Source organism: Trichosurus vulpecula, chromosome 4 (genome assembly GCF_011100635.1).
Source record: "Trichosurus vulpecula isolate mTriVul1 chromosome 4, mTriVul1.pri, whole genome shotgun sequence".
NCBI classification, from domain to species: domain Eukaryota; kingdom Metazoa; phylum Chordata; class Mammalia; order Diprotodontia; family Phalangeridae; genus Trichosurus; species Trichosurus vulpecula.
Genome location: NC_050576.1, coordinates 244,285,420 through 244,307,738, shown reverse-complemented (window position 1 = coordinate 244,307,738; position 22,319 = coordinate 244,285,420). Strand labels below are relative to the sequence as shown.

General features: G+C 38.2%; 1 protein-coding gene across 4 annotated transcripts in view; it reads left to right on the top strand.

The window, feature by feature from the left end:
• The window catches only part of PHC3 (polyhomeotic homolog 3), a 66,937-nt gene that overhangs the window by 16,067 nt on the left and 28,551 nt on the right, over positions 1-22,319 (top strand). Inside the window, exons 5-10 of one of the 4 annotated variants that reach the window (XM_036753809.1) lie at positions 2,161-2,319; positions 4,271-4,369; positions 9,399-9,645; positions 13,183-14,051; positions 14,352-14,399; positions 18,967-19,120. In XM_036753809.1, the coding sequence (XP_036609704.1) occupies positions 2,161-2,319; positions 4,271-4,369; positions 9,399-9,645; positions 13,183-14,051; positions 14,352-14,399; positions 18,967-19,120 (1,576 nt within the window). The remainder of the gene's footprint in view (positions 1-2,160; positions 2,320-4,270; positions 4,370-9,398; positions 9,646-13,182; positions 14,052-14,351; positions 14,400-18,966; positions 19,121-22,319) is intronic. The other 3 variants (XM_036753810.1, XM_036753811.1, XM_036753812.1) reach the window with 3 other exon arrangements.

Sequence of the window (22,319 nt, the reverse complement as noted above, 5' to 3'; positions counted from 1 at the left end):
GTCAGATACTGTGCTCTCAGTGAGTGGACTCTGAGTGCATGGCCAGACAGTTGATTCCATTCAATACTGCTCTGTTTGCCTTTGTCTACATTTTATCTTCTTTATTTCCTTGATCTGGCCAGTCTGGGATTCTCCCACAGCCACAGCCCGCTGGGGTTTTTGTGTGAATCTCTGCCCAGATGTTCTTTACTCTGCTTCCAGCTTCAGATTTGTATAATTTCATTCAGGTATACGTCCTTTTAAAAATAGATTCTTTTTGTTTCTGCATCACATTTATTTTTGGATGTCTCTCCTTCCCACTGCCCCTTCATAATTAGATTGACAAGCCTCTCTCCAGCTCTTGTGAGATGTGCTGCTTTTCTGGCCAAGATAACAACATTCTGGTCTCTTAAGCTGTCAGCCAAAACCAGAAACTTCATCTAGACCAGAAGGCCTTTCTCTGTGCCCTTCCCTTTTGGGTGCTGCTCCTCCCTGCCTCCCCCAGGCTTTCACTTTCTTACCCAGGGCTGCATTTTCTGTGGAGGTGCTTTGCAGATTTACCTTACTTTCCCACTCAGCCAGAATTGGTTGGTGGCTAGCAGGCTGGATGGGTTTTGACAGGCTCTCCATCATCCTGGACCAATATGCTTTCTGGTTTCTTGTGTCTCCTACAGTATGTAACTGCCTGGGTGCCTTCCTGAGGAAGGTGTCAGTGAGAGTTGACTCCTCCCTGTCAGTAGCTGTTTCCTCCTCTTCATAGTCTTCCTCCTCCTCCTCTTTCTTCTCCTCCTTCTTGTGCACATGTGCCAACAGGCACTTCAGGGATTCCTGTTTTTTTTCCTGTGGTAGTTGCCTCTTAACCATATCTTTAATCACTAATCACTTGATTATTTTTTGTTCTGAAATGGATTTCATTTTTTGTGGGGATTCCCTAATGCGGAGAGGGCGGCTAGGTGGTGCAGTGGATAGAGTGCTGGGCCGGTAATCAGGAAGACCTGAGTTAAAATCCAGCCTCAGACATTTATTAGCCGTGTGACCCCAGGTAAGTCACTTTGCCCTGTTTGCCTCAGTTTCCTTGTCTGTAAAATGAGCTGAAGAAGGAAACAGCAAACCACTCCAGTATCTTTGCCAAGAAAATCCCAAATGGGGTCACGAAAAGTCAGACATGACTGAACAGGCTAATGAGGATGCTCTTTCTCTCAGTGCAGGCTTTCAGTCATTTTACACCTTTGATTCTTCAGCATGTGCTGGGGATATTGGAGAGGTGAAGTGTGTTTAGACGTGGAACTTGAACCCCCGTCTTTCTCTGTACTGGTTTCAACTCAGTTCTCTCCCCTCAGGGTTTCTTATTCCCCAGTTCTGCTGTGAATCAGTTCTCTGACCCTGCAGAGATTTCCGCTTCCTCTAGAATGAGCTAGACCAGGGCTGTCCAAAATGGATTTATGCAGCTTGCCTACAAGCATAGAAATTTACATTAAAGTTTTAGTAAACGAAGCTGAGGTACCACAGAACTCTCACTAAAATGGCAAATCAAAGTATATTGTCTGTTGTTTCAATAAAAACCTAAGGTTGGACAGCCCTGAGCTAGACCGTCCAGAAGCTTTCTTTAGGATTTCGAAAGATCACTTAGACACCACGCGTAGTTGGCAGCTGCTTTGCAGAGACGTGTCCGAAGGCTTTTCCTCTCTCTGTGGGGTGAAAAGGCTGGGATTCTCAAGTGGTTCTAGAGCAGAATCCCCTCAATTGGATAGAATATGCAAAAGCAATATTAACTAAATTAGTAGGATGTCCTACTTACTAACTGGAATATTGAAATATTGATGTATCATCGTTTATAAAAGCAGGAGAAATGATATCTTAATGTTGAAGAGTAGACATTTTATTTAAACATGCTATTTTTTTCCTTAAAATCTGGCCTCGTTACTACCCAGTACAAGCTATTACTTGCTTTGGTGCAAGTATTACCTAATCTGGGGGCTACAGAAAGGATGGCACCCCCTTGCACTGCAAGTATTTTTATTTTGTATTTAGCAAGGGGTTAAGGGGGACCCTTTCTGAAATTTTGTTTTGGGGGCCCACAATTTAAACTTAATTCGTTGATTGCCTGGCTGTAGCTTGGTCTAGTTTTATCACTTTAAAGCAAAAGATTTGGCCTGTGACCAAATATTTTTTCTTCCTTAGATCAACCTCTCTACTTCTCCTACACCTGCACAGTTAATAAGCCGTTCCCAGGCTTCCAGTACTACCAGCAGCAGTATTACCCAACAGACTATGTTACTAGGGAGCACATCCCCTACCTTAACGGCAAGCCAAGCTCAAATGTACCTACGAGCTCAGATGGTAAGATATGAGCTGCCAGAATCTTCAGTATCCATTTTCTTAGATTAAAGACATTTCTGAAATGATCGGTGGGGGCAGTCGTCCTCTTCTGTTCTTGGTGATGACACGTTGTAATCAATAAAACACTGTGTGGACTTTTCAGATCTATTTTTTGTTTGTTAAGTATTAAGCTTGTAAAGTTATTGAAGGTAGAAAAGTTCCCCTTCAGGTAGAAATATGAATCTTTTTCAGGAAATAGAATTGCCACAAATTTGGTTGGAAGTTTGGTGCTGAAAACAAGGAGTCCAGTTTGGGGTTTGTCCCTTACTGTAAATCTCCGATCCAGGATGGGGTTTCCCTTGATAATTCTTGTAGTTGATGATTCCCCATTTTATATTCTGCCAGTTTGTTTGGGGACCTAAAGATTTTATTCAATAAACGTTTATTTAGCGGCTGTTGTTGCTTAAAGCATATGCAAGATACTGAGAGCGTGTTGACCCTTCTCAGTAAAGAGAGATTACTCGTGAAATACTGTCTTCCTTCCTTTGCCAAATTTTATAGTTTGATTGAGAAATTGACCTGGTGGGAAACTGCCTGAGGCTTCGTGGTATTTATGTTGTAGAAAGTGGGGCAAAAGACACGTAGGCTGAAAACCCCACTTGACCCTCATGCCTCAGCTCCAGAGGCCACAAGAAACTTCCAGTCAAATTTCTAACGGGAAGCAGTGTTATCTGTCTTTATTATTCATAGATTATCACCATGGATTTGTCAGATGTCTAGTTTTAGGGTTTTGACTACATTTTGTATATACATAATATTCTTTCTAGAAACATTAAGTTTATAGCCTTTATGCCGTTCATAGTCAGATTTGGTTTTCCTATGTGTCAAAGAATTTTAGTTTTACTTGTGAGGGTTATACTTTAATGTTAAAATTTCATTTAATTCAACATACTAAAGACATATTTTATTGACAATTTAACATAAACAATGTTTTTGAGGTATTATATGTTTATCTAAATATAAATTCCAAAGATATTGACATAAACCTTGAAATAACCTGTTATTTCAATGCATTGTATCTAATAATTATAAATAGGTTATAGTATGTTGTGAATATTAATGGGGACTAATGTAACATTGAATAAAGTTCCCTAGTAAAGAGGAATGGTGATGAGAAATTTACATTTGTCATTATCTTGTTACTTTTTTTTTTAAAGAAGCCTTCTCAGGCTGTGCTGTTGTATCATTTTAATGTTTCATTGTGGTACATAGTTCAGTAGTGACTTTTTCTGCATGTCTAGTCTTTAAAGTTAATTCATCCTAGATTGGTTCCGTCGTTCAAATCCTGGCCTAGCCTGGCCACTTTATAAGTTATGTGGCCTTGGGCCTATTACTTTTCCTCTCTGGCCCTCAGTTTCTCTTCTGCAAAATGGAAGGTTTGGACGATAAGAGTTCTAAATCTATGATCATAGGGAGAGCACTGCCTGTCTGCACCCCCAGAGACTTAGGCTAGGGTAGTGAGCAGTTGTCCTTTTTAGGAAAGCTGACTGCCAAAGGGATTTTTTTCTGGATTTCTTGCTCAGATTTACTTTGTACTCAGGATCAGTACATTGGCTCCTAGACATTTATTTTTAAGTATATAATAGGTAGTTTTTGGGAGCACTTGTTCTGAGGAATTCCTATCAACAAAGAACTTTTTTGAACTAGTCTGTTTTATATGAAATATATTTCTTATATAATGAAGATGTTAAGATTCTCCTTATTTATGATTATCAGAATCTTTTTGCACTTAAAAACCATTTAAAAGTTAGATTCAAATGTAAATTTTTTGATTAGGGAATGCTTCTAAACTATATTAATCTTTCTATCACAAACTTGAGTCTCTCTTACTTGCTTTACATGTGTGTGGGGCATGTTCTTTTGTCTTCAGGGTTGTTTTTTTGTTTTTTGTTTTTACTTTCTGTCTGTACAGCTGATTTTCACACCTGCTACTACTGTGGCTGCTGTACAGTCTGAAATTCCTGTTGTCTCGTCATCATCGTCATCTTCCTGTCAGTCGGCAGCTACTCAGGTGAGCTTGGTGAGATTCATTGGCGCTCTAGTCAGAGTAAATATGCATAGGAAGTTAAAATAGTGATGCTTTTGTTGCTAGTCATTTGGGATACATTTGGGGTCATTGATATTCATAAAATTAGTGAATACTTCAAGGAAGAGGCATAATACAGAGTTGCATGTTCTGCAGTGATAATTAAATAATTTATATCTATGAGGTCATTGAACACAGATCACATAAGCTTCTGTCTTCTGTGACCTAGGATATATATCTTTAGTAAATGTTCATAACAGTAGTTTAGTTTATTTAAGAGATTGAATACAAAAGCAAGTGTCTTTAGTGATGATTTTCCAGGCTTACATCTCATTTTCATTTTTTGTGCAGTAGACTCATTATTTGATTAGTGTGACATTTGTTCTTTTGGATAGATTCCTTTACACATGGTCTGTAATTCTAAGTAAAGGATGTAAAAAAAAAAGACGTGCATGAGTGAAAGATTCTATTTTAAGATACTAGCTATGTATTCTGCCTCAGCTAGTTATTTGAAAATAACTATGGTACAAACAGATATTTGGGTCAGTATTACTGCTGCATATGTGGACTGGATGGTCAGCGAGGACTCCTTAGGGCTGATTCCATAGTCTCCTATTGTGCTAAGAAAGAGAGGCCTCAGGAAACATAGCTGGCAAAAAAACATTATTCCATGATTGTATTTATTAGTCATTAAAGGTATTGACAATGTGGATACCACCCACTTTACATAAAATAACTGCTTTACAGAAAAGTTGGCCATAAAATGGGTCCTATTTTTCCAACAGCTTTTCTTATACATCTGAGCTGTTTTCTCAGGGAAAAACATCTGCCAGTAGACATAATTGGAAACTTTTGGCAAAAAGGGAATTTTAAGGATGGTGGTCAGATTAAACTTAAGCTAGCCCCAGCTCGCTGTGTGACCTTGTGCAATTTACTTGTCCTCTCTGGTTCTCATTTTCCTTTTGTATAAAACCAGATCACTCAATGAGATGATCTCTAGGTACACTTCTAGGAAAGCTGGGTGGTGCAGTGGATAGAGCATGGAGTCAGGAAGACCTGTGTCCAAATTTGACCAGACACTTACTAGCTGTGGGACGTTGAGAAAGTGACTTAAGCTCTGTTTGCCTCCATCTCCTCATCTGTAAAATGGGGATAATTAATAGCGCCTACCATCCAGCATGGTTGTGAGAATCAAATGAGAGAATCTGCAAAGCGCTTGCCCGGTGCCTGGCGTGTAGTAGACACTATGTCAATGCCTTCTATTAATATTACTACGACTACTACAAATTCTGTTACATCCATGTATTTTGTTTGGATTCCTCCTAGTCTGTGTATTTATGACACGTCGTAGTACTTGACAGCCATAGAGTGACTACATCCGTAGATGTTCCTGTCTGATACCTGATGGACTCTTAACTCAGACAGTCTTCAAGTTCTTTAACATGATTTAAAGCCTCACTTTATCAACACCTACCCAGATTTGATGAAGAATAACTTTATAATTTATATAATAGAATATAATACGTAATATATGTAATACATATATATAAAATACAATATAATTTATAATCCTAATTTATAGAAGTCATCACAGTAGCAAGAATAAACTTTCTGTACTTAAGAAATTATAGCATAATAATTCCATATATAGATTGTGTAACTACTTCAAGATATTGTGCTTAGCCAAAAGTTATGGAGCATTTGTAATAATTCAAGGAACATTCAGTGCTAAGTTGCTTAAATGAAGATTGTGTAGTATAAGATTTCATTAATAAAGTTTTTTTCCTTGTGATTCTCATTTTAAAACTAGCACACTGGTGTAAAATGATGAGAAATTTGGATTTGCCTAGCCTTGGTTGCTATTTTGGCAAAAAAAAAAATATAAGATAACTTTATTAAGAAGGAATGTTTGTAGGAGACAGGGGCCTAGGTGTTGAGGTGATGGTTTAGGGGTGAGCCAGTGTAATTAAAATTAGAGGTATTTCATTAGAAATGCAGAGACTTACAATCTAGTCCTGGCTACCTTTGCATGATTTTTGAGACCTTGGCAAGACAATACTATTTCATTAGGAGGAAAGAGTATTTCATTAAGAATCAGGAGACCTGAGATCTAGTCTAGGCTACCACTAATTATGTCAAGACAGCCACTCTCACAGTATATTTTTTTCTTCTCTTCTTTTTTTTAAAGGGGAAAGGATGCCATTACCTGTATCCTGTCTACTTTCAATAGTTTGTTAGAATCAAGCAAAGTAACAGATGTACAAGTGATTTTAAAAGTATTAAGTTAAAAAAAAAGTGTTATCATATAAGGAGGTATTATTAACTAATACAACTCCCTCCCCCCAAAAAATTTTTTTTGCAGAAATAAAGAGAATCTTACAATAATGTCGATTTGTGGAGGGAAAGAAGGGAAGATTTCTTCTTTATCTTAGAAATGCAGAATTTTTTCTCTAGAAATAAAGTTACGTGACTTTGATTGTCATAGTAGCATGATGAAATCTGTTTGTCACATAGTTTAGAAGCCATGCTTAAAATACATTTTATTTTTATATGCCTATTTTCCAAGCCAGAAGTAACACAGATGTTATATAAGCACATATGAATATAAATTCTGAAGACATTTAAAAATTAAAAATATAAATAAAATTAGAAAGCTAAATAGGGAAAAAAAGAAAATGTCTTACTGTCCTGTGGAAGGGGGCATGTGCAAATTATCCACAATTAGCATAATGTTATTTAGCATTCTAATTTAGTGATCTAGTTTGCCTGGAGTTTGGTGGGAATCATTTTCTTTCATTAATTTTTTTTCAGATACAGTCGTCTTTTGATTATCTGTTAATATCGTATCTAGTTTATAGAAAACTGAATTTCAGATTTTTTTCTCTTCCTTAGCTATTCCTCCCAAGTATATTTATGAGTGCTTCACCATATATTTATGTATACACACATACACATTTTTTGAAAAGGGGAAATATGAACTAATTTTGATGTTAAATTGAAGATACTATAATTAGACATGTAAGTCTGCTAGGGGAAATTAAAAGACAACTAAGCACATTCAATAGTCAAGACTGTTGATGCAGTTAACTATAGGTTTTTTCTTCTCTTCTTTTTTTAAAGGGGAAAGGATGCCATTACCTGTATCCTGTCTACTTTCACTAGTTTGTTAGGCATATAGAAAATAGGCATATAGAAAATATAGAAAATAGGCATATAAAAATAAAATGTATTTTAAGCATGGCTTCTAAACTATGTGACAAACAGATTTCATCATGCTACTATGACAATCAAAGTCACGTAACTTTATTGTCGAATCCTAAGATAAATTTTGAAAAATTTGTGAATTAGAAAAGAACGTTTGTAAGGGCTGACTTAAAGAGAAAAGCTTTGAAAACACCATGGTGTTGATTAGCTATGAAATTAGTCTTGTCAGTCAGCAGGTACTCCATGCCTTTTGTGTTGTGGGCGCCATGTAACACTTACACAGAATAGATGCTTTGGATTGATGCAAGGAATTAAAAGGTGAATTCCTTCCCCTTGAGCGTATGATCTCATTAAGAAGAAAGATCATACATAAGAAAAAAGAAGAGAACGTATCTGTAAAGCAGCTCGGTATCATTCACTGCCTTACTTTCCCTGAGGGCCAGTGCTACCAAAAATGCCATGGGGGACAGTTGTACCGAGGGGCAGCTTGGAGCAGTGCACAGAGTGCTGACCCAGAAGTAAAAATGACCTGGGTTCATATCTGACCTCAGACACTTCCTATCTGGGTGACTCTGGGTAAGACACTTAACCCTGTTTGCCTCGGTTCCTCATCTATAAAGTGAGCTGCAAAGGGAAACCATTCCAGTATCTTTGCCAAGAAAACCCCCATAGGGATCATGAACAACGACAACGAACAGCTGTATGAGGCAGGCCTGCCCAGGGAGGGTAGGGGGTCCTGGCGGGGAGGGGGTAGTGTTTGTGAGTGTGCATCTTTGTTTTTGCTGCTAGCAATCTCAGAGGCCTCAAGACTTGTCATCCAGCCTTTTGAAGGGTTGTTCAGCCTGCCCTGTCTTAGTGAGTTAAGGATGAGTGTAAGAACTGAGTTTCCCTACCATGGGAATGTCATCTGATCAGCTTATGAAAGTTACTTCCCAAAATCAAAGCATACCTCCAGGAGTTAAATTAATTCCTTCATTTAAAAAACATCTTAAAAGGGAGTTAGTTGAAAGTTCTTTTGATAAATTTAATTATATCTTTAACTTATTAAGGCATTCATTAGAAGAGGTAGGTAAGTGGTGCAGTAGGTAGAGCTCTGGACCTGGGGTCAGGAAGGTCTAAGTTCAAATCTGGCCTCAGATACTTAGTAGCTGTGTGACACTGGGCAAGTCACTTCTGTTTATCTCAGTTTCCTCATCTGTAAAATGGGGATACTAAATACATACATATACATATATATATACACACACACACACACACACACACATACACATACACACGCATACATACACACACACACATATATATATATATTATATAAATATAATATAATAGCCCTATTTCCCAGGGTTGTTGTGAGACTCAAATGAGATAATTATTATAAAGTGCTTAGCACAATGCCTGGCACGGAGTATTTAAACATTAGCTATCATTATTGTTATTGTTAGAAAATATAGAATGAAAGGCAGCTTTATCCTATAAACATTACAGGTGTTTGTGCTTGGTTATATTAAAGTACAACATATTGAGTTGTTAAACTCATTCGTTGCTAATTTAGAAATTATGCTATTTTCACCAAATTCATCTTGATAAGTTTTTTTTCTTTCACCTGTTTCCTAAAAACCATCCTTTTTATTTAAGACATAGCTGTTTTGTTATACTTCTTCCTTCATGGCTTTTCTAGTTTTTTAAACAAAACTATCTGGATGAAAAGCAGAGTTTTAATATTTAGTCGTTAACTGTTTTACTAGTAATTATTACTGTATGTCTGTTGGTATTCTTTTATCTGAACTTGCTGTTATGTGACTCTTAGGTTCAGAATTTAACGTTATGCAGCCAGAAGTTGGGTGTATTATCTAGTTCGCAGAATGGCCCACCAAAAAGCAGTAGTCAAGCTCAGTCATTGACCATTTGTCATAATAAAACGACAGTAACCAGTTCCAAAACCAGTCAACGAGATGCTTCTCCAGAAAGCAATAAGAAAGGAGAGAGCCCCAGTTTGGAATCTCGAAGTACAGCTGTTACACGGACATCGAGTATCCATCAGTTAATAGCTCCAGGTAGGATGAGACTTTTGGCTAAAGTAGATATTAATGTAAAATGAAGATGTTAATGGACTGTCAGAAACGATTTGAATGTTTTAAGTTTGATAAGGAATTGTTCCATTTAGCCTTTTCATTTGTAATTGGAACAAACACTCATGTTTTGCACAGAATTTCGCTGAATGCCAGTAAAGATAGAGTTTCTAAATCACTCCTTTTTTTTAATGGACATTGATCATAACTGAAACTTATATTCTGCAAATTCTATTTGTTAGTATTAAAGAAAAATCCCTCCATTTCCTGGCTTTAGCTTAAGTGTTTTCAGTTGTTGATGTACTTTTTGGTAGTTAGCAAAACAGTACATTCATTCTTTGAATAATAATGGTACTCTAAATCATCATCTCCTTTTAATATCAGTTTCGTAAACTGAAAACATCTTAATACTGCATTTTGAAAAAAGGGAATTTAGAAGTCCAACAATTAAAATCACAATACTGGCACAGTAAAGTTGATATTTTGAATCAATATTTTTCTAATAAATGTAATATTTGGTTGCCCCGTATTAGTAGGGCATCACTTCTCTAATATTCCTAACTTGTGGGAGGACATGGACAGGAGTTGCCAAGGGGTTGAGGAATGCCCCCATTGATGAGATCACAGGTGCGTCTAAGTAAGCTGACTTGTAGTGTAACTGGACCTGACTTCTGTTCAGAAATAGGTTTCAGTCTCTCCTCCTTATATAGACTGTTGTTCCTGCCTTCCTGCCCCCTCCTTTCTTGCTTCCCCCCAAAAAACAGTCTCAAGGACAGAAGAGTTTCCCCTGGTGAAGGCGGTCAAAAAACTGATGGGGAAAATGGCTTTGACCCAGACAAATGTTAAATACCAGCAGCCGGGAGACAGTGTGCTCTCAATGACTGCTTTGTAAACATTTCAAATAGGATCTTGGGGAGGGGGAATAGAATTCAGATTAATTGTATGTCACTCCCCTCCCCTATGTCATCATCAGTGAAAGCAGCAAAGATGGGGAGGGGGACATGGAGAAGTTATTTTCAAGAAAAGAAACCCATCTGATTTAGAATGTGAAAGAAGCAGTATCCCTTTGTCTCCCCTTCTCCTTTCATAAATGGATAATGCTGTCAGTTATAGGCCAATATCCCATTCGGGTGATAATATGGACTTGGAGGGAGAGGTAAGAACATCAGACAGGAGAATAAGGTAATAACTTGAAGGCATGCTCATTGGCAGCTGACGTTCAGATGTTCTTTATAGGAACCTCTCATTTCCTACCACAGTACATTGATAAATAAAAGAGCCAAAGCTACAACCATATATTCATTCAGAATGATAAAATTCTCTTTGAAGGGTTTACACCACTGTCATTCACAGCAAACTGAGTCACTGATGGGAGTTTCACTTCTACTTGGGCAGCATCTGTGTCCTTTTTATTTGGCTACTACCCATTACTGGTGGGAAACTGATTTGAGAGTGAGAATTTCTTTAGGAGCCCAAAATAAATGTTCCTCCTTTTACCCTGCATATGGCTTATTCTTAGAGACTATTTTTACATTAAAAGTTTAAGATATACTCCAGTATGGGATAGTCTTAACTAATGGTCCCATGGGAAAAGCTTTGATGAAGAGAAAAAATTTTTATTGATCTAGAAATAGTTTCTGTGTAAATATTTGCTTGAAACGATTTGTTTTCCTAAGTACTTCCATTCTTGTTTATATTAACTTTAAAAAGTAAGTTATAATGCCTGTTGGTATTCTTAAGTAGTGGAAATTTGGATTTTCGTAATGGATCTTTTGTGTGTATTTATGATAGTGGTCACGTTGAATTGGTTGTTCTCAAAGAAATTCTTCAAGGTGTAAATCCAGAACCATTGATAATGATGGTTTCTGAGATCTATTCCAACTCTGACCTACTGTGATTTTCTATGTAAAAAAAAAAAATACACTTTTTAAAAGCTTAGTTTAAATCGAGACATTGTAGCCTCGTGAGCAGAGAGTAGGCCTGAGTCAGGAAAAGCTGCAGTCCAAGTCCTGATCTTTGACATAGATGAGCTGTGACCCCAGGCAGCTTTCTGGGACAAGATCTTAAGAGGTAGACAAGATACTGACCTGCGTTGGTAGAGGGAGTTTTCTCATTTGGGGCTTCCTCTTATTAATGAAATCACAGGTCTAGACCCTGTCTCTCATTTAGCTTTAAATCCTGGTTTGGTAGCTGTATGGAAGTTTTTATTCAGTGGTAGGTGTCAGATTTTTTTTTAATATAATTAGATTTTTGTTGGACCTTCTAAATGCCTCTTTTTCAAGATGTTAATTTCTTCAGAAACTATCAAAAGATTTAAATTATACCAAATACAAAATGAAATAAATTATACATATGAAAATGTTTGGAACTTTCATTCATCTATTATCATCAATGTAATTGAATATGAAAATAATATTCATAGAGTTGTATCAATTATATATTAAAATTTTAGATAAGTTTGGAATATCTATAGTCTGTATAATCTATAGTTAAGATAGCATTTAAATTTCTTTTCCATTGAGAGCTACATATCACTTCTTCAGTGTTTAGATGGGGGAGAATTGCACTTAAAATCCATTTTGTGTGACAGGTACTTTGTCTGCCAAAGAGTCAGAATGGGAGGTCAGTCCTCAGTCATCAGTTAGATTGTGGGTGGTTTGTTTTTTGGGAAAAAGCCACATAAAAACAGATTCTAATTTTTCCCAGTGGCAGGAATCTGTGCTAAAATTCACATCGAGCCAGCAAATATTTATTAAATGCCTACTATATGCCAGGCCCTGTGCTGTGTTGGGTTAAAAAAAACAAACCATGGGGTTCTACTTCATTATCTCTCCTGGTGCCTTCCTGGACCTGAAATAAGAGATCATGAAGCTCTTTAAAAGCTTACATTTATTTCAGTTGTATTGCTGATCTTTCCCCTAGTATTCATACTAGGTTCATAATTGTTTTTGAAAGATTTTTTTTTTCTTTAATTGGATTCCCTTTCATGGCCTAGAGAATAGGGACGTTGGTCCCAAACTGAAAAATTTGCAAATTGGAAAGTCACGTATTAGGTACTTACTTACTTTGAATAATAGATATCTATTCAGACACGAATTAGGAAATATCATGATGATTTCTTAAGATGTATATGGAAGGACAGTATCTTGGCTGACTTTGAAACTTTTATGTATCTTGCATTGGTTCAATGGTAGCAAGAAATAGTATTCTAAAACTTGCCCAAATTTAGTGTAACAATTCCAGAGACCTTGTGTAAGATTTGACAAGTGTAAGCCCAGTCTTTCTGTTGGTTTGCATTTTGAAGCGTTTGTTTTTTTAAATTTTACTTTGAAATTTACTGAAATGGAGCTCTCTGCATTGGAGTCTTCATTGTTATTAGTGTTTTTAAATGATATTTCCATGTCACTCTTATCTGGGAGTCTGACTTGGTCGTGTGAAAACTAGGAGGATTTCTTTAGACTTTTTGTAGCATTCTGAGATAGTTTGGAGAGCAGTACTAATTGTCATTTCTTTTTCTCACAGCTTCATATTCTCCAATTCAGCCTCATTCTCTAATAAAACATCAGCAGATTCCTCTTCATTCACCACCTTCCAAGGTGTCCCATCACCAGCTGATTTTGCAACAGCAGCAGCAGCAGCAGCAGCAAGTTCAGCCACTTCCCCTTCAGAGTCCGAGTCAGGACCCCCCTGCCTCCCAGCACTGTGTCCCCATGCCGAGCCATGGCCTCCCTGCTGCACCAAGCGGTGCCCAGGCCCAGCACTGTTCACCACTTCAGAGCCACCCACCTCCTCTCCCAGTGTCCCCCCCCCAGCCACAGGCAGCGCAGCAGTCGGTCGTGGTGTCCCCCCCACCGCCCCATTCTCCCAGCCCGTCTCCAGCGATCATTATTCATCCACAAACACTTATTCAGTCCCATCCTCTTGTGTCCTCAGCTCTCCAGCCAGGGCCAAGCTTGCAGCAGCCCCCCACTAATCAGGTGCAGCCAACCGCCCAGCCGCTGAATCTTCCATCTCATCTCCCACTTCCAGCTTCCCCTGTGGTGCACTTGGGGGCCGTCCAGCAGTCCTCTTTGGTGTCCCCAGGGCCGCAGATTGTCTCTCCCACAGCACATCAGCCATACTCTGCACTGCAGTCTCCTCCGATCCCACTCGCGACACCCCCCCAGCTGTCGACATCTCCTACAGCCCAGGTCCCAGCACTACCCTTGCAGTCTGTGCAGCCTGAAATTCTATCCCAGGGCCAGGTCTTGGTGCAGAACGCTTTGGTGTCAGAAGAGGAGCTTCCCGCAGCAGAAGCTTTGGTCCAGCTGCCCTTTCAGACTCTTCCACCACCACAGACTGTCGCAGTCAACCTGCAAGTGCAGCCACCTGCCTCTGTTGAGCCGCCAGTGGTAAGCCCTCGGGAGTGCTTTCACTTTCTCACAGAACTTAAAAGTAGAAATGACTTCTTCTGCCTCCTCTTGTGTCCAAAGAGCTAAAACGCCCAAGTTCAAAACCAAACCAAAACAGCTTGCAATCTCTAGATGTCACTGACTGTCCACAAACATACTGTAAGGACACAATGTTTTGTTTGTTGTAGAACAGTTGCATGCTTAATAATTTGTGGTGGTTATTAAAGTCCATCATTCATTTTATTACTATTTAAACAAATCCATCTGCTATCTTTACAGAATTGATTTTTTTTCCCCAAGGGAATGCATTTGAACCAGTGTCATCTGCACAAAGTTTTTTCTCTTAAGGTGATTATCCTTCATAGATCCCTTCTGTTGGCTTGTGTGTTCTTAAACGTCTGATTCATAGAGCTAACTCTTAGTTATACAAGTTCTATAGTCTCACATTTTAGGAGCACCTGTTTTGGGAGTAGAGTCAGTACATTTGTGTCTGTGGCATAATTTTGTAAAGTAGATATTGTAAGGCAGGGTTTGTGAAGGTCTGGAAACTATCCCAACTTTGTCATGACCCATGTAACTTTTTTTTTCTACTCGTTAAAAGTAAACACAGTATTAAAAATCTCGTAAATTTTGTAAAACAGTAAAGATTGGGGAGACCGCCCCTCACTGTGATGCACGAACTTTTAATTCAAACAAAACTTTAAAATTTCAAAATTTTTTGAAATTTGTGTTTAACAAGAAGGAAGTTGACTTTAGACATTGATTTCTTTAGATAATTTTCTGTAAGAGGTTTTTTTTCATTTCATAACAATTTGCACGTTACAAGGCCTCTGGATTCATATACAAAGTCATTAAAAAAATTACATTCCAACACTAGAAAAAAACAAGCTTCTTAGATTAAACTGAATTTTAAAAATAGATCTTTTTTTTCTGGAAACGTAAAAACATTCATCAGAAAACAAAGGAGTTACAGACTCAAAGTCTTTTAGAGGAAAACATCCTGCTTCTGGTTTCTGGGAATAAAAGTGAGAGACACTAGGGTCACTTGCACTGATCTTAGTTGGCTTGAGCAGATAACTGGCAATTTTCTCCCCTTCCTTTACACACAGCTCTTCACTTTAAAAAAATTTAAGTTGAAGTACAATTTAATATGAGAAAAATCTAGAAATAAACCAAAAGATATATGTTATCACAAAAATGTGAATAAATTTTAATTTAACCGTATTTTCCCTTGTCATATCTAATTAGTTTTTTCAATTTAAAAATAAAATTTCCTTGTATTTTCTATCATCATTTGTTTTTGTCATGGTAAATCCCAAGGGAGTAAATTTAGGGTAGAAATATCAAGTCTTAGTAGTTCAAGAGTAATGATGAGGCAAAGAATTTGTCCTTATTGGTTCTAAAAAATGGACCTCCAGCAAAAAAAAAAAAATTCAGGTCCGTCTCAAAAAACAAACAAACCTTCCTTCTGGCATTATTATTCCTAATAGTTTTTTACTTTAAAAAAAATTCCTCACCCAACCATTGTTTTGCCTATTTTTCATCACCTCATTTTCTGGTGGGATCTAGTTATTTTTTTCCATGAAAATAATAGATAGGCCTTTCTATTATCTTTGTTCTACTCATCATGTTGTTCATGGAGTATCTTTTTAATTGTCCATTTCTCTCGAGTCCCATAATTTGTTTTTTTTTATTCCTTTACTTATTTCTCTCTTATCTTCTACCACCTCTACTCCCTTCTCACCCTAAAATGCACTTATCTGCCTGGAGTACGTTTTTCTGATTGTTTCAAAATATTTAACCGGAGAGGTACATTTACATCATACAGGGTATGAAAAATTTAAAAGGTAAGAAGTATTTAATAAAAATAAACGCAGTATGCTTGTTGAAAGGGTTTATCTAGAAAATAAGTAAAGGTTTTCTTTTTCTTTGGGTAGAATGAGATGTGGGAAGGTACACAATTTAGATTTAATAAACAAATATTTCTAGTTCATCTAGAAGGACAGATGGGGAGAGTCCATTAAAATATTGGAGAATGTTAGTAGTCCTCAATGTCTTCATAAGAGAAACATTTAAATTGCTGGCCTACCAGAAATCTAGCTTTTCCTTCATTAATTTAGGAGGAAAACCACCATTTATTTTCTTTTGGATAGCTCTGTAAGCTTTCCACAGATAGTGTACCTCACAGTTCTCTTTGCTTTGGTTTTTGAAATTGTGCCCAGCGTTTGTGCCATTCCCGGCACTCCTTCGTTCTGATCGGCCAGTAACTTACCTTACCTTTGTATAGAGGTTCAGAAGAAAGTGCAGGTAGCTCAGTTGTCATGAATGCAAAGGCAGTGTAAGTGCTCATTTTGTGGGGTTCGTTCACAATGTGGTATTGGGGATTTCCTCAGTTTGGCTCCTTCCCTTTCAACGTGTTAAAGTGAGACGTGCATGACTCGACTTCTACATTTCTAACTCTTGAATAAAAAGCCCACCCAGCAGCCGCTCTGAATAGCACGCCAAGGAATCGAAGAAGTGGCTTCACAGTTTAGAAAAGATGGCGGTCATGGGAGAGACAACTAAATCAATACCAAAGTGTGAGATTAGCGAGTTGAAATAGATTAAATTCAGTAAATGCTTTACTACCAATGCTAATCTAATTACTATTAACTCAGCAAATTTTTCAGATTTTTTTTTTGGTAGTGGGTGCGGATTGAGCTTGTGGCTCACGGTGGATTAACTGCCATCCATTGGCGTGTGTTGCCTTACTCCCTTTTGTGGAGGATGTTCTTTTTTTACATTAAATTGTTAGGTTAATTCTAAGCTCCCTGTCCCTCCTCACTTGGCCACCTCGTGACCATCCCCTCCAGGGCATAGTTTGGAATCTGAAATTGGAGGTCTGTGCAGTCGTAGATTCAGTTCACAAAATAGGGCCCTAATTACAGGCTTGTATATAACCAGATACATGAAAGTTTTTCACATAGAAAGACATTTACATTTATGGACCCAATGTCTAATTTGGAGACAGTGTATTAGATGATGTTTGGTTCTACTTTGATTTCAGAAGTATTTGAAAGTAACTGAGTTTTCATCTTAATTCTGGATTATTGTATACAAATTGATCTTATCAATTGATTATTTTAATTTGTCTAGAAAAAAGCTAAACATGAGATCTTGAATCTTAGGTCAGCTTGACTATTTGAAGATTTTTTTAATCCATCAAAGTTACAGTTAACTCTGTCATTATAAATTAAATTTAATAACCTCTATCACACTAAGTACATCTAAGTTATACTTAAGCTTTGGAATATCACGGGGCATTTTTACACTTAATTTGATGTTTTACTTGACAGAACATTTTAGCAAGATGATTTGAAGGTGTCCGTAAGTTGCTTATCTTTTGTGATTTTCACAAAACTTTATGTGTGGTTTAATTAAAAAAAAATTGGGAGAAAGTTTTGAAAGTTTTAAGGGACTGAGTGCTATTCAGAAAACCTCGCTATATACGCTTGTAAGCCAAATTAAGAAAAGTTCTCTGGACAAAAGAAGGGAGAGAATTGCTTTAGGATCGGAGGCCATATAGTTCAGCTGCCGGCAATTTTATAGATAAGGAAACTGAGACCCAAAGGAGAAAGTGACTTGTCCAAGGTCACCTGTGTCACAAGCAGCAGGGCTGGAATCTGAACCCGTGCTCTTGATTCCACATTCATTGCTCTTTTTGTTTCATTGATACAATCAGGCAGTGTCTTATAACTTAAAAAAAAATTTCAATACTTCAGTGTTAAACAGGTAAAATAAAATTTTATTTCAAATGAAGGAACTAAAGCCTATGGAAGTTCTCTCTGAAAATAAAGATTATCAAAAATTTCACTTTTCTTCATTCTCAGTGATTCTGATTCATTCCCATCCCTTATCAGTAAGCTTTTTATAATATGATAACATAATAGTTTAATTCTTTAAAGCTTTTTTCTGTGTCTGTAATAAAGTATTTAAAAATGTAAATGTGATAAACTATATAGATTAGATATTTCCCTATGACTTCAAGAACAGCTGTTTTCTTCTTGACAGATGCAATAAGTTTTGTTAATTGGACCCTTGAGGACATGAAAGAATAAAAGGGAATGGAAGCATCTTTTCAGATATGAATGACTTTCTAGCAACACTGACATGTTTTTAGAATTTGTGAGATGTCTTACATTGGTTTATGCTTTAGCTCACATAATCATTAGGAAGAGGAGATGCTGGAATGGTTCTTAGCTTAAGCCCTATCCTCCTGGTTGTCCCCTACTTGGGAGTACAGGTGTTCTTTGTTTTCCCACACAATCTGTATCATGTGGGCCAGCTTATGTTGACATTTAAAAAAAAATCTGGAAACTATTTTGAGACATAATAACTGTCCATTAGTCCACAATATTTATTAAGCACTTTATATATGCCAAGCACAAACTTAAATTCTCAGTTAAACAAGTTAAAAGTAGAAAAATTGCTGAAAATAGTCTAGATTTCAAATGTGGATTCCAGAGGCAGTGTATCTTTAGCAGGTAACCATCTATAGATGTCTTGAGTGTTGGGTTTGGGAATGGGAGGGTGTTTTTTCCCCTTTTTTTCCCAAGGATTCCAAAATATTTCACTTCTTATTAGGAAAAAAATGATTTTCAAAATAAAAAAATTATCTGCTGCCTTGACCATCGTCTTTTCTGAAACCACAATGCCTTTTAGCATGGCTATCAGTCCAACCACCTGCTTTTAGTGAATTATGCAGTATTTCAAGTAATTCCATTCAATTATTTTCACAATTTTTTGGTCAACCTTTGAAAATAGCAAATCAGATTTTATATTTATGTAGCTTTGTTTTAATAAAGTTAATCTATCAGATTATATGATAGAAATATAAGCTAGAAGTCAGGCTAAAACAGTGTTCTGCCTTCCATAGGTTTACCAAGTAGAGGATGTGTGTGAGGAGGAAATGGCTGAAGAACCAGATGAATGTGTCCGCATGGACAGAACTCCACCACCACCTACTCTGTCTCCAGCAGCCATAACTGTGGGCAGAGGAGAGGATTTGTCTTCTGAGCATCCTTTGCTAGGTAAGAAGACAAACAAAGTTTCCTGAAGTTGTCAGCTTGATATCTATGTGCATTGGTTCTGATGGGAAAAACAATTTTATTTTTCCCCTCAAGCAAGTCTTAACTGATTATTATTAAATTATTAAAAATTATTAGTTTGCAAATTGTAGCAAAAACAAAAACTCACAGGATTAGAAGCACAAATCATAACCTCTTTGGAGAACACGTTCAATAATTTTTACCCAAAAAATGCTTTCTTGCAACATAACGTTCTTCAGTAAGGTGTAAACCAATCTCATCATAATTATTAAAAGCAATTTTAAGTTGGCCATGATAAAATTTTCTTGGTTTTGAGAGAGTTCATTTATGTAGACTTGTAGGTTATTAGAGTTAAAAGAGATTGTAGAAATCTAGTCCAACATTCACTCATTTTATAGATGAAGACCCTGAACCTCAGACAAGTGAAGTCAGACAGCCAGAGGGTGACCTGGGACACATATCCAAGTCTTCTGGCACACAAGCCAGTGTATTTTCTACTCTACCATGCTCTTTGAAATCACTACAGTGATAGAATGTACAATCAGATTCTTTGTAGAAATGTCATGTGTTCATTACTGTGAGATTAATCTCAGCTTTTTGTGTTTTCCTTCATCTCATGGGCCCCACAACACTTCCAGGTGGGGCCTGAACCAGATTAAAATATAATTGGGAATATTTAACAAAGTAAATAAAAATACAGTAAAACATAGATAACATGACATTTTAAAACTAAGTATGCAGCCCATAGAGAGCCTTTTTACAAATTAGTGGCCCTCATTTCTGTTTGAGTTTGATATGACTGTTCTCCATGACTCTTTTTCGACGGGTCATAGCAATCATAGCACTCTTGGAAATAAATCATAAAGATATATTGACATAATTTCCTACCAAAAAAGTTGCTCTTTATCAGAGCTGTAACCAGCAGTTTAAGTGCCTGGGACAAGTAAGATGAGAGGGGGAAGGACTCTTGAGGAAAAAGACCTTGGAATACTGACCCATGGGATGAAGGGGAGACAGTGCTCAGAACACTGAGCATAGTGGGGGAGGTGAGGAGGGGGAGCTTTTACTATTGTGGAAGAAAACAAGGCTGGGCTTGGCCAAGTTGGAACTCATCTGTGATGTGTGGGAAGGCCTTAGGATGCCAGCTTGGTTGGCACATACCTGTATTACCCCATGGATAATTTTGTGAGTTCCTCTGGTTTTGGTACCATTCTCCTAGGGAAGGAGACTATCCCATAGGGAGTCTGGGCCTGTACCTCAGGACAATTGCTGACCCTCAGACCTCCCAGCCTCCCCGAGGGAGTGGTGATGGGGTGCTTCAGTGGGGAAGGCTCTGTGTTTGAGTCTGGCATTAACATTCCTGTGTGGAGGGGTGCAGTGGTAACAGGACCATTGAGGGTTGGAGAATGTTAGTCTGTAGCCACCTTAGCAAATGGAGGCGGCGTAAGGCAAGAACTTTGGCCGAGGGGCTCCCTTGTGAGGCCCTTGACTCAGATTGTACAAGGGGGCATTCACCAGGAGCTCTGTTTTCTCCCCGCTTCCATGTCTCACATCACTCAGACATATTCACCTGCTGTCTTTTCACTCCTGATAGAAGAGCCTCTTCTTGCCAAGGCTGACCCCTTTCTATGTGCCTTTAATCATTTCCTCCCTCCCTCCTTCTCTTCCCTCCCTTTCCCACTCAATATTCCTTGGTAGGCTTCCCTCACTATAACCCCTACTCCCTAATTTTCAGTTTCTCCCTATTGGCTCCTTCCCTGCTGCTTACAGACAGGACCATGTCTCCTTACTTGGTCCACCTCACCCCACTAGCCATCACCTCTGCCGCTCCTTCCCTTCTGAGCCAAACTCCCCCAAAAGCTCTCTGCACTAGAAAGGCACACCTACAGTCCCTCTTCTCTCCCTGTCTTCTAAAACTTTGGACTGCCTGCATGTTGGCCTCAGCTTCTCCTACCAAACCCTGGCCTGTGCACCTCTTCAGCCTCTCAGATGCCCATTCTCTTTCTCCATTCCCACAGCCACCAGTGCAGTTCAGACCCGTGTTTCCTCTCACCTAGAACATTGCAGTAGCTGCCTAATTGTTCTTGCCTCACGTCTCTCCCAGCTCCAAGCCCTCCTCCACTCACCTGCCAAGGGATCTTCCTGCAGTGTGGGTCTGTTCCCTTTTACCTGCAGGTAAACTCCACATTCTTTGGAATTTAAAGCTTTGGTCTCTTCCTGCATTTTCAGTCTTGTAACATCTTACTCCCTTCTCCATACTCTGTGGTCAGACTAGCTACACTGGCCTGCTTGTTACTGCTTGAAGGATGTTTTATGTTGTGATTCATGTATTTCTGGTTTTTACTCTGCTTGCCTGGCCCTCCATGATAAAGTGTTTTTTAAAACCATTGAGTCAGGAGATTTTTATGTAAAGCTATGTACAGGGTCAAATTTAATACTGAAGAATAGATACTTCAGCAAATCTCTTGGCTCCAAACTTCACAAATAAGAATTTAATTTGGTTGTTTAGCTGATTAGTAGCTTGGTGGTTCAGTGGATGGAGTGCCAGGGCTGGAGTCAGAAAGACCTGAGTTCAAGTCCAGCTTCAGACACTTTATTAGCTGTGTGACCCTGGCCAAGTGACTTCACCCTGTTTGCCTCTGTTTCCTCATCTGCAAAATAAGCTAGGGAAGGGAGTGGCAAACTACTCTACTATCTCTGCCAAAAAAACCCCAAATGGGATCACAGAGAGTGAGACATGGTTGAAAAAGACCAAACAGTAACACCAAAGCACTGCTATGTGGGACTGAACCAGGAGCAGGCGGGGCTTTAACATGAGAAGGCTCAGAGAGTTAGAATCAGCAGAGACCTTGGAGACGCCGGTTCTGGCCTTTTCATTTGATAGCTAAGGAAGGCAGTTGTCCAGTTGGGGCTTGGGAGGCTGAACCCCCTAAAATGTGGTGGAAGAAGAAGAGCGGACGAATTGGAACCATTTCAGAAGTTGCTCAACGTCTGCCAAGGAGAGATTGGGCTTATTCCATGGCCCTGAAAGCAGAAGTAGAACTGGGAGTGGAAGTTTCAGGAAAATTTCTGAGATCACAGCTGTCTCTCAAGTAGTGAGTTCAGTGATTCCCCAATAGTAGAAAGGAAAATTACTTTGAATGACGTCAGAAATGGATTCAGTGCTGTGGGGCTAGTCACA